General features: G+C 50.7%; 1 protein-coding gene across 1 annotated transcript in view; it reads right to left on the reverse strand.

Moving 5' to 3' along the window:
- Positions 1-16,234, reverse strand: part of LOC141241312 (uncharacterized) — a 95,575-nt gene extending 79,341 nt beyond the window's left edge. The window contains exons 1-2 of the mRNA XM_073668746.1: positions 16,074-16,234; positions 8,162-8,455 (exon numbers count right to left, since the gene is read on the reverse strand). Coding sequence (XP_073524847.1) covers positions 8,162-8,455; positions 16,074-16,137 — 358 coding nt within the window. The 5' untranslated portion in view covers positions 16,138-16,234. The remainder of the gene's footprint in view (positions 1-8,161; positions 8,456-16,073) is intronic.
- Between the last annotated feature and the right edge of the window lie 610 nt (positions 16,235-16,844).

The following is a 16,844-nucleotide window of genomic DNA, read 5'->3' on the forward strand; positions in this document are numbered from 1 at the left end:
CCCCCTCCCCCTCCCCCCGGGAGAGCCCAGCCTCAGAGCCCCCCCCCCCGGGAGAGCCCAGCCCCAGAGACACCCCTCCCCCCCCCGGGAGAGCCCAGCCTCAGAGACACCCCTCCCCCCCCGGGAGAGCCCAGCCTCAGAGCCCCCCCCCGGGAGAGCCCAGCCTCCGAGCCTCACTGGACCAGGCCTAAGAAACAGAGACCCTAGCTGAAGATGAAGATGAGACTGGAATATTCCAATCATGTGGTCGTGTTCTGACCCAGTTCCTGCATCCCCCCCATCCACATCTTCTGCGTAACGGCCTCTTGAACTTTATATTAATTATCACCGACGTTTTACATGTGAATCTCTCAGCTCTGCGCCCACGACTCCTTAATGCGGCCGGTGTAAGAAGGTGTAAGAGGGTAACACTGCTGAGGGCGGCTTTAATGGGATAAACAGGGCTTGTTTGAGGTTTAGATCTTCTTCTCATCATTGTTTGCCTTACCCTCCGGTTGTTTCATACACTACAGAACAGCAGTATACAGTATAACTGGAGGTCCCTATAGGTGGCAGCCATGGGGACCACCCCCTGGAGTACATGGATGCCCCTGTCAGGGTGGGCATGTATGGAGCAGACTCTGGAGCTCAGCCCGCTCCATAAAGGGCACATGCCATCTGTGATACACAGCCAGCATCTGCCGATAATAGGGGTGGGGAGGGCAAGGCATTGTGGGGTGGGCACACTGATACAATCTGTCAGGAAGAGGATAAGAACACAACGGTCCTTAATCATCTTTTGAACGCGATCCTTGTACCGGCTCCAGACAATTCCAACATCTGTCCCCGAGACACACGTCACACGGCTCAGCACCGCCATAAAAGTGTTACCTCCCCCAAACACAGAGGAGGGGCAGGTCTCCCAGATGTGGCCCTACGCCATCCAGACTGGCGGATTGGCATCCTTAAGGATACCCTCATCACGGCACTCGCTACCCTGGATAAACACACCCTTACCACCATGAAAGTTCTCCCTTTTCCCCTCCTGACACTGCCAGGCAGTGTGGGACATGGTGGTTCTTACAAAACCTCATCCAGAACAGGCCCTAGCCCCCACTATTCAACAACCCAGCTGCCTGACCTGATGGTGTCAGACTTGGTGAAAAAGGCTTACTAATGGCTTACAGGTTCCACCATATTCTATCTTCTCCGGGGATGTGCCTGTCATGGCGAACCTAGACCCCACTCTGCTCTTATGTAAACTCCACCAAACCCAAAACCCAGAAACTGACTCTGCGCCTCTTCAGCCCCGAGCTCCTTCCCCCACACGCTCCCGTTCATATAGAATACGTCTGGAGGCGTCCATGGACTCCCCACCCCGACCTATGGCAACAAATGGGAATTCATGGGTGGACTCCCAATCCGAGACGAGGATGGGAAAAAGATATTTCTCCAGCCCCACCCAATGGCCCTCGTCCCACCCAATGGCCCTCGTCCCACCCAATGGCCCTCGTCCCAACTGTACCATCTCGAGAATCTTCTTGTCTGGTGCCAAAACGCAAGAGTGGGGACAGCGCTTCACATAGGATTGGACGGTCTCCCCCCTCAATACCTTATGGATGGATATTTCTTTATTTATATACTCACGACAGAAAAGAAGCCAATATCAGGAACATGAGCACGAGGAGGAAAGAGACGAGCGTCATATCCAGTCGTCGGGATCTCAGTGTCTCTTACAGACTACAGGAAAGGGATAACCGGAGAAAATTGACCCCAAAATCTATTACACAATTTCCCCCCCGAGTGCGCCAATACATCATATGTGGTCAGAAACTACTTTTCCACCACAATGCAAAGGGAAGGAGCGCCATATTGTAGGGCACATTTTGCTGATATGGTTTGCGGGTCCCAAGTCACATGGCCAGAGCTCCCCCATAAGTGACCCCTTTCAAAAACTACACCCCTCAGTGAATTCATCTAGGGGTGCCATCACCCCATTCTGAACGGTAGCTCTTATTTTTCGGCTGACGGAGGCGGCTTGTTTTTTGCGGGAGGACGTGACACTTTCATAGATACCATTTCTATTTACATACGAGTTTTTGATTCGTGTTTTATTCCACTTTTCCTGGAGCAGAATGATGAAATAGATAAGTTTTGCCGCAGTTTTTCTTTTTTTTACGGTGTTCTCTGCAGGGGTTACATAGTGTGACAGTTTCACAGGTCAGGTCATTCTGGATGCAGCGATAAAACTTTTTTTGGACTTTTTTTTTCAGTCTACTTTTGTTTTTACAAAAATATATGTATTTACTGGTGTCTTTTTTTTGCGGGTTTTTTCTATATTTTAAAAAAAAAAATTTTTAAAACTTATCCTTTTGTTTTTTACTTGCCTTTTGTCTGATCACAGGTTTAACACGTTGCAGTATGCACATGGCAATACAGGAGAACAGAACGCGTGTTATCCTGCCTAACAGGCCACCGTACTTGGCAGCCCACAACAACAATATTTCACCTCCGTTTGCAATTACTATCATTGGCTCCCCGCGATTGCGTTGTGGGGGTGCCAATGAGCTGAGAGAGGAGTCCTCCCCCTCTCACAATGTTAGGAGCCCGGCTATCAGCTCGGCAGCTCCACTGTCCACAAAATTATCGGGATGTCCTGGTACGTCCAATGTCAGGACAGGGTTAATCCCTTTCTGACGTGAGCTGTAATAATACGTCCCTGTGCCCCGGGCTTTAATGACTAGGTACGTATTATTACGTCTCACGGGCGACCGCCGCTGTGTGTCACCTGGTTCTGACAGCTGACACCCGGCACTCAGTGCCAGGAGCGGTGCCCATACAGCTCCCGGCACTTTAACCACCTAAATGCTGCGATCGTCCCGCAAAAAACAAGCCGCCATACAGCGTAATCAGCCAAAAAATAAAAAAGTTATAGCTCCCAGAATAAAACGATACAAAAAAATATATATTTTTCTAAAAAAATAGTTTTTATTGTGTAAAAGCGCCAAAACATAAAAAAAGATATAACTGTGGTACCGTTGTAAACGGACTGACAAGAAAAATAAAGCTGCCTTATCAATTTTACCACACAAAGAAAAGGCATAAAAAAAAACAATTCCTAAATTGTTGATCTTTGTTTATTCTGCCTCCCAAAAATGTGAATAGAAAGCGATCAAAAAATGTCACGTGCCTGAAAATGGCACCAATAACCAAATCAACGGCAAAAAACAAACCCTTACATGACTGCCGGCCAAAATATGGAAAAATTATAGCTCTCAAAATATGGCGATGCAAAAACTAGTGTTTGCAACAAAAAAAAAAAAAAATGTTTTTTAGTGTGTGACAGCTGTCAATCATAAAAACTCGATATAAATCCGGCATCACTGTAATCGTACCGACCCGAAGAATAAAGTCGTCTAATCACTTATACCGCATGAGGAACGGAGGAAAAAATAAAACCAATTATTCACCTGCTGTTGCTTTGTTCATTCTGCCTCCCAAACATCGCAGTATGGCTCGGTGCGCATTTATCCTGCGCTCTGCACTAAGCGCATACACCGGGGTTTCCGTGTAAGTCTCTGAAATGCGTGATTCAGATGGAAACCCCAGCGGAAAATTCCCTATAATTAGGCAGATGGAGGCACCGTGGACGCCACCTGGACTGTGTCGGCGGTGTCCGTCTTTTTAATAGGCGTGCATAAAAGTGCAGTTGGCCACAGTTTTGTGAACCTCTGGAAAAAAAAGGACATAGCTGAACGGAGTCCAGAATAAGACCGGTTTCACACATCCTGATATTTCGGGCACCGGAAAAAACAGTACCGGAAATATCCATGTCCGTGTGCACCTGTATGGCATACCTGTGGCAACCGTGTGCCGCATCAGGAGCACACGTACCGGCGCCTGGGAATTAGTGGTACAGTTAGTGCTGTTACCAAGTGCCGGGTGCTGAACGCTGCCCTCATCATTGTCCCCTGCCGGTGCTGCGATCAGGGCAAGCAAAGGACAATGTTGAGAGTAGTATTCTGCTCCCGCTGTGTCCTGGTGTAAAAATAAGAATAAAAATAAGAAAATCCTTATATTCTCCTGTCCGAACATGTTCCCCGCTGTAACCCACCTGACCGCTCACGCCGAGGAGCTAGGGAGAATGACTCGCTCCAGCGAGCGGGCCCCGGAGCTGCGCTCAGCGAGCGGTGTCCTGTCACTCACTGAGCTCAGCGCAGAGCAAGGGTCTGTGTTCTGCCCACGGACACACGGTCCATGAAAATACACTGACATGTACACAGACCGATTCATTTGAATGGGTCTACGTGTGTATGTGTCTCCGGTACGTGTGGAAACGGTCACCACACATACCGGAGATACGGACATGTGAAAGAGGCCTAAACTCTGCTGCCTCATTATAATGAATGGATCCCTCGGGGTTTCATCTGAATTACGTCACTCGGAGATTTAAATGGAAACCCCGAAATAAGTGCTCAGTGTAGAGCACAGGATAAATGGGAAAATTTTACATAACATTTTGTATCACAATAAAAGCTTCAACTCAATCCACAAAAAAAAAGCAAGACCCCACTCAGGTCCGTCATCTATTAACAAAAATATAGGGGCTTCCACATTACTTGTTGCACAACGGCTCTGGAAAAGCGAAATGGTCCTTGCCCCCCAAAAGAAATTCAGTAAATTCTGTGCTCCCAAATACAAATGCCCACCTCCAGTTTGAGCTCCAGTGTGCCTAAAGCACAGTTAGCGTCCACATGTTTGACATTTCTGTAGCAATGAGAGCTGCCTAATTTACGGGTGCATGTCTCCAGAAGCACGAGCTGGGCATAACTTACTGGCCACTACAATGTACTGGCCACTACAATGTACTGGCCACTACAACGGCAGTTTGCAATTTTTACTCAGCAACATCCACTGCTGCTTGTTTCTGTAGTTAAAACCCTCACCACACCTGTAGCTAAATTCCCAAAGGTGTATCATTTCCAAAATTGAGTCACTTGAGGGGGGATACTGCTCTTCTAGCACTTAGGGGCTCTGTATATGGAGTCTGCAAACTATTCTAGAAAAATCTGCTCTCCAGGAGCCATATAGTGCTCCATCCCTCCCGAGTCTCGAAGTGTGGCTAAGCAGTACTGTACAGCCCCATATGGGATATTTCTACATTCAGCAAAAATTGTGTGACAAATTTTGGTACCATTTTTACCCATTTCCCAGTGTGAAAATGTAGAATTTGGGGCTAAAACGAAACTTTGGTGGTAAAAATGTAATTATTCTTTCTTCACGGCCCAGTGGTGTAAAATTCTGTGAGGCACATGTGGTGTCAACATGCTCACTGCACCTCAAGATTAATTAATTGAGAGGTGTAGTTCGTAAAAAGGGGTCTCTTATGAGATGGGGGGGGGGGGGTTTCAGCTCAGGGGCTCAGCCAATGTGACATAGCACCAGCCCAGCAAAATCTGAACTCCAATATGGCGCTTCTTCCCTTCTGAGCTTTGCTCTGTGACTCAAAAGTAGTTTTCGACCACATATGGAATATCTGCGCGCTCAGGAGGAATTGCACAACAAATTTTGGGGTCCACTTTCTCCTGTTACCCTTGTTAAAATATTTTTTGGGGGGGGGCTAAAATAAAATTTTTGTGGAAAAAGTGTGTTTTTTATTTTCACAAGTCAACATTATAATTTTCTGTGAAGCCACATGGGGTTCAAGGTGCTCACCACACATCTAGCTTGGGGGTGGGGGTCTAGTTTCCAAAAAGAGGGCACTTGTGGGCATTTCCACTCTTTACGCACATCAGGGGTTCTGCAAACGTGACATGACGCCCGCAGACCATTCCATCACAGTCTGCGTTCCAAAACGTCACTCCTTCCCTTCCGAGCCCTGCCATGCACCCAAACAGTAGTTTTCTCCCACATAAGAGGCATCAACGTAATTAGGAGAAATTGCACAACAACTTTTGGTGTCCAATTTCTCCTGTTACCCTTGTGAAAATAAAAAGATTGAGGCTTAAAGATCATTTTTGTGGAAAAAAGGTGATTTTTTTTATTTTCACGGCTCTACATTAAAAACTTTAGTGAAACACTTGGGGGCTCAGAGTGCTCACCACACATCTAGATAAGCTCCTTAAGGGGTCTAGTTTCCAAAATGGGGTCACTTGTGGAGGGTTTCCACTGTTTAGGCACATCTGTCACGCAAGGTATGGGAAAGACTAAGTGCAACACGAAGGGAAGAGGGAGAGGAAACCCCAATACTAGGGAAAGGGGGAGTAGAGGCCCCTAGACAGATCTAATAACACCCTGCCTACCCTACCGTCCCCATATAGGTTCCACACCTATCGCCGAGCAGAGCCCTAAACCCTGTATATCCCTAGAGCTTGGCCCTAGATAGGGAGGGGTGAGCACTGGTCAGGCCCCACTACAAACTAAAGACAACAAGGCAGACAAGCAAAAGGGATTAACTTAAATTGAACAGACACCAGAGGAGTAATGACAACTGTCCTCCAAGGGCACCAGAGAAGAAGCCAGCCAACAGCTAGTGATCCAACAATGCCCAAAGGAACAAAGAAGTATCACTGGCAATTGCGTGGAGCAAATAGAGTTTTTGACACACCCTTGCATGGGAGTTAATCAGCAGCAGGAGGGAGGTCAACAAGGAAGAAGGATTAAGGTGTCTGCAATGCCAAGCGCAATGACCTTCTACAGCCAGATCCAGAGCGACTGTCTATTACACCTGACACACCTATGACAACATAAGGGGCTCGCCAACAGAAACATGGCGTCCGCTCTCAATTACAGCGAGTTTTGCGTGCTCCTCCCTTCCAAGCCCTGATGTGCACCCAAACAATGGTTTTCCCTCACATATGGGGCATCATCGAACTCAGGAGAAGTTGCATAACAACTTTTGGAGTCCAATTCTCTTGTGAAAATAAAAAAAATTGGGGCTAAAAGATCATTTTTGTGGAAAAAAAAGTGATTTTTTATTTTCACGGCTCTACGTTATAAACTTTTGTGAAACACTTGGGGGTTCAAAGTACGCACCACAGATCTAGATAAGTTCCTTAAGGGGTCTAGTTTCCAAAATGGTGTCACTTGTGGGAGGATTTCCACTGTTTAGGCACATCAGGGACTCTCCAAACGCGACATGCTGTCCGCTAATTATTCAAGCAAATTTTATATTCACAAAGTCAAATGGCGCTCCTTCCCTTGCGAACCCTGCCGTGCGCCCAAACAGTGGTTTTCCCTCATATATGGGGTATCAGCGCGCTTAAGAGAAATTGCACAATACATTTTGGGGTCCATTTTTTCCTGTTACCCTTGGAAAAATAAAAAAAAAATTGGGTCTAAAGTTAAATTTTTGTGAAAAAAAGTTAAATGTTCATTGTTTTCTTCCACATTCCTGTGAAGCACTTGAAGGGTTAATAAACTTCTTGAATGTGGTTTTGAGCATCTTGAGGGGTGCAGTTTTTAGAATGGTGTCACTTTTGGGTATTTTCTGTCATATAGGCCCTTCAAAGTGACGTGGTCCCTAAAAAAATGGTTTTGTAAATTTTGTTGGAAAAATGAGAAATCGCTGGTCAACTTTTAACCCTTATAAACTTCCTAACAAAAAAAAACTTTGGTTCCAAAATTGTGCTGATGTAAAGTAGACATGTGGGAAATGTTATTTATTAACTCTTTTGTGTGACAAATCTCTCTGATTAAAGGGCATGAAAATTCAAAGTTAGAAAATTGCAAAAATTTTCGACAAAATTTTCGATTTTTTCACAAATAAATGCAAGTACAATAAGTCACAAAAAAAAAAAATCTCAATCAGGGGGATCCGTTGAAGCGTTCTAGAGTTATTACCTCAAAGTGACAGTGGTCAGAATTGTAGAAATTGGCCTGGTCATTAAAATGCAAACAGCCTTCGGGGGTAAAGGGGTTAAAGATGTCACAAGTGCCAAAAATCAGCTAAAACCCCGATCATTGGCCCCTGTACACACACAGCAACTCATTCATCGGCTCATTGGATCAAATACAAGGACCCATAAGTGCCTCGGCAGCACAAATTCCCATGTGAACAGGTAATGTGCTGGTGACAATAACCAGCTAGTTTCCCCCATACAGTGAGTGTCGGCCCTTGAATAAGGATCACCGCGGCCCCGCACTCACCGAGCACCCGCACTCACCGCAGCCCCGCACTCACCGAGCACCCGTAGACTGAAGAAGATGTTCGTAAATATGCCATCGACCAGGAGCATGGCCTTGTATCTCCCGCTGTCCCCCGGAATCACGTCCAGGAGGGTGAAGGTCTTCTCCGCCAGATTTACGATAACCCTTTCCTTAATGTTATAGAACCTGTAGAAGTCCGGCTCCTTCCCCTCCTCCAGGTCCACGATCTTTATCTCATTCTTCAGCCAGTTGATCTCCGAAGGACGAACAATTACACTCGCTCTGAAGGTCACATTGCTGCCGGTGACTCCTGTAATCTGCTCCTCACCTAAAAGAAGAACATACAAGAGATCACAAATGTATCGACAAGCGACCATGGATGACCCCAGACTGTATGTGCGGATCTGACATTACTGATCCCGAGCTACATCCTGTATTATACCCCAGAGCTGCGCTCACTATTCTGCTGGTGCAGTCACTGTGTACATACATTACATTACTGATCCTGAGTTACATCCTGTATTATACCCCAGAGCTGCACTCACTACTCTGCTGGTGCAGTCACTGTGTACATACATTATATTACTGATCCTGAGTTACATCCTGTATTATACTCCAGAGCTGCACTCACTATTCTGCTGGTGCAGTCACTGTGTACATACATTATATTACTGATCCTGAGTTACATCCTGTATTATACTCCAGAGCTGCACTCACTATTCTGCTGGAGCAGTCACTGTGTACACACTGCAGAAGAGCGTGCACGGCAGAGTACAAAAGCACCGAGCTCCTGCAGAAGAGCGAGCACGGCAGCGTACAGAAGCACCGAGCTCCTGCAGAAGAGCGAACACGGCAGCGTACAGAAGCACCGAGCTCCTGCAGAAGAGCGTGCACGGCGGCGTACAGAAGCACCGAGCTCCTGCAGAAGAGCGTGCACGGCGGCGTACAAAAGCACCGAGCTCCTGCAGAAGAGCGAGCACGGCAGCGTACAGAAGCACCGAGCTCCTGCAGAAGAGCGAACACGGCAGCGTACAGAAGCACCGAGCTCCTGCAGAAGAGCGTGCATGGCGGCGTACAGAAGCACCGAGCTCCTGCAGAAGAGCGTGCACGGCAGCGTACAGAAGCACCGAGCTCCTGCAGAAGAGCGTGCACGGCAGCGTACAGAAGCACCGAGCTCCTGCAGAAGAGCGTGCACGGCAGCGTACAGAAGCACCGAGCTCCTGCAGAAGAGCGTGCACGGCGGCGTACAGAAGCACCGAGCTCCTGCAGAAGAGCGTGCACGGCGGCGTACAGAAGCACTGAGCTCCTGCAGAAGAGCGTGCACGGCGGCGTACAGAAGCACTGAGCTCCTGCAGAAGAGCGTGCACGGCGGCATACAGAAGCACCGAGCTCCTGCAGAAGAGCGTGCACGGTGGCGTACAGAAACACCGAGCTCCTGCAGAAGAGCGTGCACGGTGGCGTACAGAAACACCGAGCTCCTACAGAAGAGCGAGCACGGCGGCGTACAGAAACACCGAGCTCCTGCAGAAGAGCGAGCACGGCGGCGTACAGAAGCACCGAGCTCCTGCAGAAGAGCGTGCACGGCGGCGTACAGAAGAACCGAGCTCCGGCAGAAGAGCGAGCACGGCAGCGTACAGAAGCACCGAGCTCCTGCAGAAGAACGTGCACAGCGGCATACAGAAGCACCGAGCTCCTGCAGAAGAGCGTGCACGGCGGCGTACAGAAGCACCGAGCTCCGGCAGAAGAGCGAGCACGGCAGCGTACAGAAGCACCGAGCTCCTGCAGAAGAGCGAGCACGGCAGCGTACAGAAGCACCGAGCTCCTGCAGAAGAGCGTGCACGGCGGCGTACAGAAGCACCGAGCTCCTGCAGAAGAGCGTGCACGGCGGCGTACAGAAGAACCGAGCTCCGGCAGAAGAGCGAGCACGGCGGCGTACAGAAGCACCGAGCTCCGGCAGAAGAGCGAGCACGGCAGCGTACAGAAGCACCGAGCTCCGGCAGAAGAGCGAGCACGGCAGCGTACAGAAGCACCGAGCTCCGGCAGAAGAGCGAGCACGGCGGCGTACAGAAGCACCGAGCTCCGGCAGAAGAGCGAGCACGGCAGCGTACAGAAGCACCGAGCTCCGGCAGAAGAGCGTGCATGGCGGTGTCCTCACGCTGAAACTTTCTATTCAGCCCTCACAACACCGTGCGCTCATGCAAAAGCTGTGAGCACATGTCTGCTGAAGTGGGCGCTTCTGATCCATCTTTAGAGCGATCAGTGGGGGTCTCCGGTCCCGACTCCCACACATCTGCATGCTGTTTTATTAAAAAAAATATATATAAAAACTTGTGAAAAAGTAGGGACGACTAAATAGGTAACATGTGTCCCAAAAACATACACTTCTCCTTCATGCCAACTGTCTCTTCAAAGAGGAGGACTAGATCTCTAGCGCCCCCGATTGGAAGCAGCTATCCTTAAAGTCAGTATCATCCCTTTACCGAGCCTTGTGACACGACTTGCGCTTAAAGGGAAGGTGCTGCGATTTTTATATTAATTGATTATATAATCGATTATTTTTAATACAAAATTAAATTCACTGTTTTAACCATTTTATTATTATTCTTATTATTATTATTTTATTCAAACTACTGGGGTCTGCCATTTGCTGGTGCATTTGCCCCTGTGCATAGGACTCTTCAGTCGCTCTCTGACCGCATATGCTGCACTGAATCAGCCTTAGCTGTGACCTGAGCTCGCTCACTGGGCTGTCCAGGTCACAGCTATGGGAGGAGATCGGCGCCATCTTTTTGAAGCCCATAGCTGTGCTGTGAGCTCTAGTTTCCCCCTCTTACCGGGATGATGTCACAGCAGGGGGCGGGGCCTCCTCCCCCACCTGGATGCCGCCTTATGCTCAGCCTGCTGAAGACATAAGTGTGGACGAGGGAGGCGTGAGGGGCTGCATGATGGAGCCTGGAGACTGAGTAGGAGTGCTCTGAGGATGTATTTTGGGGGGCAAAGAAGCATGGATGATGTTACTATATGGGGGCTGCATGTTGGAGGATTGCACAGGGAAGGGGCTGCTGTTGAAGCATGGATTATGTACAGGGGCTGCGGTATGGGGTTGGTTATTAGGGGGCTTTCATAGGAAAAGAGTTGATTTTCCTTGTGTGGGGCTGCACGCTTTCGGGGTGTGTGGAAGGGGCTGATGATAATGACGTGGAATGCTGGGGGGGCTGTGCAGTAAAGGGGGGGATGCTACTTGAGCTGGGCTGCATGCTGGGGGCTATTCGAGAAAGGGGATAATGCTGAATGCTGGGAGGAAGGGAGGGTGATGCTCCTTGTGTGGGGCTGTATGTTGGGGGGCTGCGTGGGGAAGGGTTTTTGCATTTTTATTATCGCTTTTTGTAATATAAAAAGTTACACATAGCCCTGATTGTTCAGTTTTGATGGAAATCAACTCTTCCCGTACGTACACAAGTCTCAGCACTACCATTGTGAAGAGTAAATGAATATTCACTCTCCTCCATGCCCATAGGAGTGGAGTGAATATCCATGTTCTTTAATTTTACTTTAATTTTAAGACTGATGGTAACAATATGTGAATTTGAGACTGAAGTCATTACAGTTGATGTATTTTATAGGTTGCACTAGGTTTTCATGAAATATTTCAGTAGCTGCTCCCCCTAATGTTTAAAAGTAGAAATATCAAACTTTTAAAAACTACTTTTCATATTTACTTCATTAAAAACAAATATATCTTTTTTAAATTAAAACATTATTTTTTAGATTTTTTCAATAGTTGGAAAAACATATTTTTTTTTTTCATGGCACCTTCCCTTTAAAGCCAAAGCAGACCGTATTTGCAGAGATGTGTTTTGGGGAGTTAGCCCTTCATCAGTACAAAGCTATACCGTCTGGGTTCATTCCCGCTGAGCTTTTCTTGTCTGGACTCTGGTGCAGAAAAAGCCCAATATACAGTGGATACGGAAAGTATTCAGACCCGTTTAAATGTTTCATTGCAGCCATTTCGTAAATTCTAAAAAGTTCATTTTTTTCTCAGTAAAGTGCACTCTGCACCCCATCTTCACTGAAAAAAACAAATGTAGAAATTTTTGCAAATTTATTAAAACAGAAAAACTGAAATATCCCATGGTCATAAGTATTCAGACCCTTTGCTCAGACACTCATATATAAGTCACATGCTGTCCATTTCCTTGTGATCCTCCTTGAGATGGTTCTACTCCTTCATTGGAGTCCAGCTGTGTTTAATTAAACTGATAGGACTTGATTTGGAAAGGCACACACCTGTCTATATAAGACCCCACAGCTCACAGTGCATGTCAGACCAAAGGAGAATCATCAGCTCAAAGGAACTGCCCAAGGAGCTCAGAGACAGAATTGTGGCAAGGCCCAGATCTGGCCAAGGTTACAAAAGAATTTCTGCATTACTCAAGGTTCCTAAGAGCACAGTGGCCTCCATAATCCTTAAATGGAAGAAGTTTGGGACCACCAGAAGTCTTCCTAGACCTGGCCGTCCAGCCAAACTGAGCAATCATGGGAGAAGAGCCTTGGTGAGAGAGGTAAAGAAGAACCCCAAGATCACTGTGGCTTCACTCCTTTGTTATTTTAGCTGTGTGCTTAGGGTCATTGCTTCAGAACAACTCTGTGACCATTCTTAACCTAAACCCAATTGAGCATTTCTGGAGAGACCTGAAAATGGCCGTCCACCAACGTTCACCATCCAAACTGACAGAACTGGAGAGGATCTGCCAGGAAGAATGGCAGAGGATCCCCAAATCCAGGTGTGAAAAACTTGTTGCATCATTCCCAAGAAGACTCATGGCTGTACTAGCTCAAAAGGGGGCTTCTATTCAATACTGAGCAAAGGGTCTGAATACTTATGACCATGTGAGATTTCAGTTTTTCTTTTTTAATAAATTTGCAAAAATTTCTACATTTGTGTTTTTTTCAGTCCAGATGGGGCGCGGAGTGGACTTTACTGAGGAAAAAAAATGAACTTTTTAGAATTTACCAAATGGCTGCAATGAAACAAAGAGTGAAAAATGTAAAGGGGTCTGAACACTTTCCGTACTCACTGTACATGTAAAGTTTTGAGCGAAGAAAATGCCAGGAACATCTGGGGCATTTAAAGGGGAAATTAATGCAATGGTTCATAGTCGCACATTTTCCTGGAGCTGCTTCAATAAGCGGCATGTTACTCACTGGAGGAATCTGAGCCGAATCCACACGGATTAACCCCAAATCTCACCCACTCACTGAAGATTTCACCAACCAAAAAGAACAAAAGAGCCACAACAGGTTTCCACTTAAAGAGGTTGTCCACTACTATATAAAATGCCCCAATGTATTTAAACGGTGGAGATAAGGGCTTTTGTAAATACCTGGCTTGTTCTTTATTGTTGCCTGTGAGCGGCGCTATCGCTGACCGCTCACCAGGCATCACGTGACCCCGGCTGCAGACGGGCGTTACTCAGTGACGCGCTCCAGCTGGTTGATGGGGGAGCGCGCTTTCCCAATGAATGTAGGAGAGGGGCAAGCGCGCGGTAGATGCTGGGTGTGACCGGCGGTGAAACCTCGCCCACAGCCCATCACTCAGGGAGGAGCGCGCCACTGAGTCACGTGATGCCTGTGAGCGGCCAGCAATAGCACCGCTCACAGGCAATAAAGAACACGCAAGGTATTTACAAAAAACCCTTATCTCCACCGTTTAAAAACATTGGGGCATTTTATACAGTAGTGGACAACCTCTAAAGTCCTCAGTAAGACAAGATCTGACCAAGAGTGACAGAAGTCACGAGCCGGATAGGAGAAAGGAGGGCGGTCCCGCCGGAGCCAGGACCGGATGGGAAGAAGGAGGAGGGCGCTCCCGCCGGAGCCAGGACCGGATGGGAAGAAGGAGGGCGCTCCCGCCGGAGCCAGGACCGGATGGGAAGGAGGAGGAGGGCGCTCCCGCAGGAGCCAGGACCGGATGGGAAGAAGGAGGAGGGCGCTCCCGCCGGAGCCAGGACCGGATGGGAAGGAGGAGGAGGGCGCTCCCGCCGGAGCCAGGACCGGATGGGAAGGAGGAGGGCGCTCCCGCCGGAGCCAGGACCGGATGGGAAGGAGGAGGAGGGCGCTCCCGCCGGAGCCAGGACCGGATGGGAAGGAGGAGGGCGCTCCCGCCGGAGCCAGGACCGGATGGGAAGGAGGAGGAGGGCGCTCCCGCCGGAGCCAGGACCGGATGGGAAGGAGGAGGGCGCTCCCGCCGGAGCCAGGACCGGATGGGAAGGAGGAGGGCGCTCCCGCCGGAGCCAGGACCGGATGGGAAGGAGGAGGAGGGCGCTCCCGCCGGAGCCAGGACCGGATGGGAAGGAGGAGGAGGGCGCTCCCGCCGGAGCCAGGACCGGATGGGAAGGAGGAGGAGGGTGCTCCCGCCGGAGCCAGGACCGGATGGGAAGGAGGAGGAGGGTGCTCCCGCCAGAGCCAGGACCGGATGGGAAGGAGGAGGAGGGTGCTCCCGCCGGAGCCAGGACCGGATGGGAAGGAGGAGGAGGGCGCTCCCGCCGGAGCCAGGACCGGATGGGAAGGAGGAGGAGGGCGCTCCCGCCGGAGCCAGGACCGGATGGGAAGGAGGAGGAGGACGCTCCCGCCGGAGCCAGGACCGGATGGGAAGAAGGAGGAGGACGCTCCCGCCGGAGCCAGGACCGGATGGGAAGAAGGAGGAGGGCGCTCCCGCCGGAGCCAGGACCGGATGGGAAGGAGGAGGAGGGCGCTCCCGCCGGAGCCAGGACCGGATGGGAAGGAGGACGAGGGCGCTCCCGCAGGAGCCAGGACCGGATGGGAAGGAGGAGGAGGGCGCTCCCGCCGGAGCCAGGACCGGATGGGAAGGAGGAGGAGGGCGCTCCCGCAGGAGCCAGGACCGGATGGGAAGAAGGAGGACGAGGGCGCTCCCGCCGGAGCCGGGACCGGATGGGAAGGAGGAGGGCGCTCCCGCCGGAGCCAGGACCGGATGGGAAGGAGGAGGAGGAGGGCGCTCCCGCAGGAGCCAGGACCGGATGGGAAGAAGGAGGACGAGGCAATCCCGCCGGAGCCGGGACCGGATGGGAAGAAGGAGGACGAGGGCGCTCCCGCCGGAGCCAGGACCGGATGGGAAGGAGGAGGGCGCTCCCACCAGAGCCAGGACCGGATGGGAAGGAGGGCGCAGACGTCTGAAGGTCCTTGTTGACTTGTATGGACTCGCACCCCGTTGATTTGCCCGCAGACCTCACGGCCTTAAGGCTGATGTGAGGCCGGTAATGGCGCCAGTAGATGACATTATTTGGTGCTTATTTAAGGGACTGTTCACACCATCTGACAAGTGATTAGGAGATGTGATCTGGTCACGGAGGACGCAGGTCGTGGATCCTCACAGATTTGCCCACATTGTGTTTTTTTCAGCCTGTGCCGGTAGCTCGCCCATTGTGCGCAGATGCCACCCGGTACAGTAATGTCGTATGACAAGACCCACCCGAGTCCTCCTGATTACACGTCCTGTTCACGGATAGAACGTGTCCGAATCAGTCCGATCATGATCCAAGTCACAGGACTAATCAGCCGCACAGTCGGTGGTCCCAGCACACATTACATTTTTCCCAGGGTTGTAACGAGGCCGAACACTTGTAGGGTAAATTAACGGCAATATGTGGACAGAACCTCAATGCACCCCCCCCCCCCCTGTGTGTGTGAATGGGAGAGGCCTCTGGGGTTTGGGCCAGTGCGGGAGATACCACATTGAGAATCGGGGGAGGCCAGCTGTGTGCGCCTGAGGTAAATCCCGGTGACACGCCTGAGGTGACAGACACGGAGCTCCCCCGCGCTGACCGCCGTCTCCGGGGCGCTGCGGATACTGGACACCGGGCTCTACCTCAGGGCGCGGCGCCGTTCCGTCCCGCTGTCCCCTCCCCCCGGTCTCGTCCGTCACTCACCCCGGCACCGGGCGCAGACGCTCAGCAGCAGCAGGAGCACAGCCGCGGTCTCCATTCCCCGCATCGTGCGGCCTAGCTCCGTTACAGGACGGCGGCACCGCCCGGGGCAGGACACCGGAAGTTGAGCAAACCGAAACTGAAAGCTGCGGAGCTCATTACCGGATGCACAACCCGACCTGTACTGAGGCCTGGGGTTATAGGGGGGCTGCCCCTGACCTGTACTGAGACCTGGGGTTATAGGGGGGCTGCCCCTGACCTGTACTGAGACCTGGGGTTATAGGGGGGCTGACCTGTACTGAGGCCCCGAGTTATAGGGGGGCTGCCCCTGACCTGTACTGAGGCCTGGGGTTATAGGGGGGCTGACCTGTACTGAGGCCCCGAGTTATAGGGGGGCTGCCCCTGACCTGTACTGAGGGCCAGAGTTATAGGGGGGCTGCCCCTGACCTGTACTGAGGCCTGGGGTTATAGGGGGGCTATCCCTGACCTGTACTGAGACCTGGGGTTATAGGGGGCTATCCCTGACCTGTACTGAGGCCCCGAGTTATAGGGGGGCTGCCCCTGACCTGTACTGAGGCCTGGGGTTATAGGGGGGCTATCCCTGACCTGTACTGAGACCTGGGGTAATAGGGGGCTATCCCTGACCTGTACTGAGGCCCCGGGTTATAGGGGGCTATCCCTGACCTGTACTGAGGCCCCGGGTTATAGGGGGCTATCCCTGACCTGTACTGAGGCCCCGGGTTATAGGGGGCTATCCCTGACCTGTACTGAGGC

Source organism: Phyllobates terribilis, unplaced genomic scaffold (assembly GCF_046119375.1).
Source record: "Phyllobates terribilis strain yellow unplaced genomic scaffold, ASM4611937v1 Scaffold_2__4_contigs__length_985480577, whole genome shotgun sequence".
In the NCBI taxonomy this organism is placed as follows: domain Eukaryota; kingdom Metazoa; phylum Chordata; class Amphibia; order Anura; family Dendrobatidae; genus Phyllobates; species Phyllobates terribilis.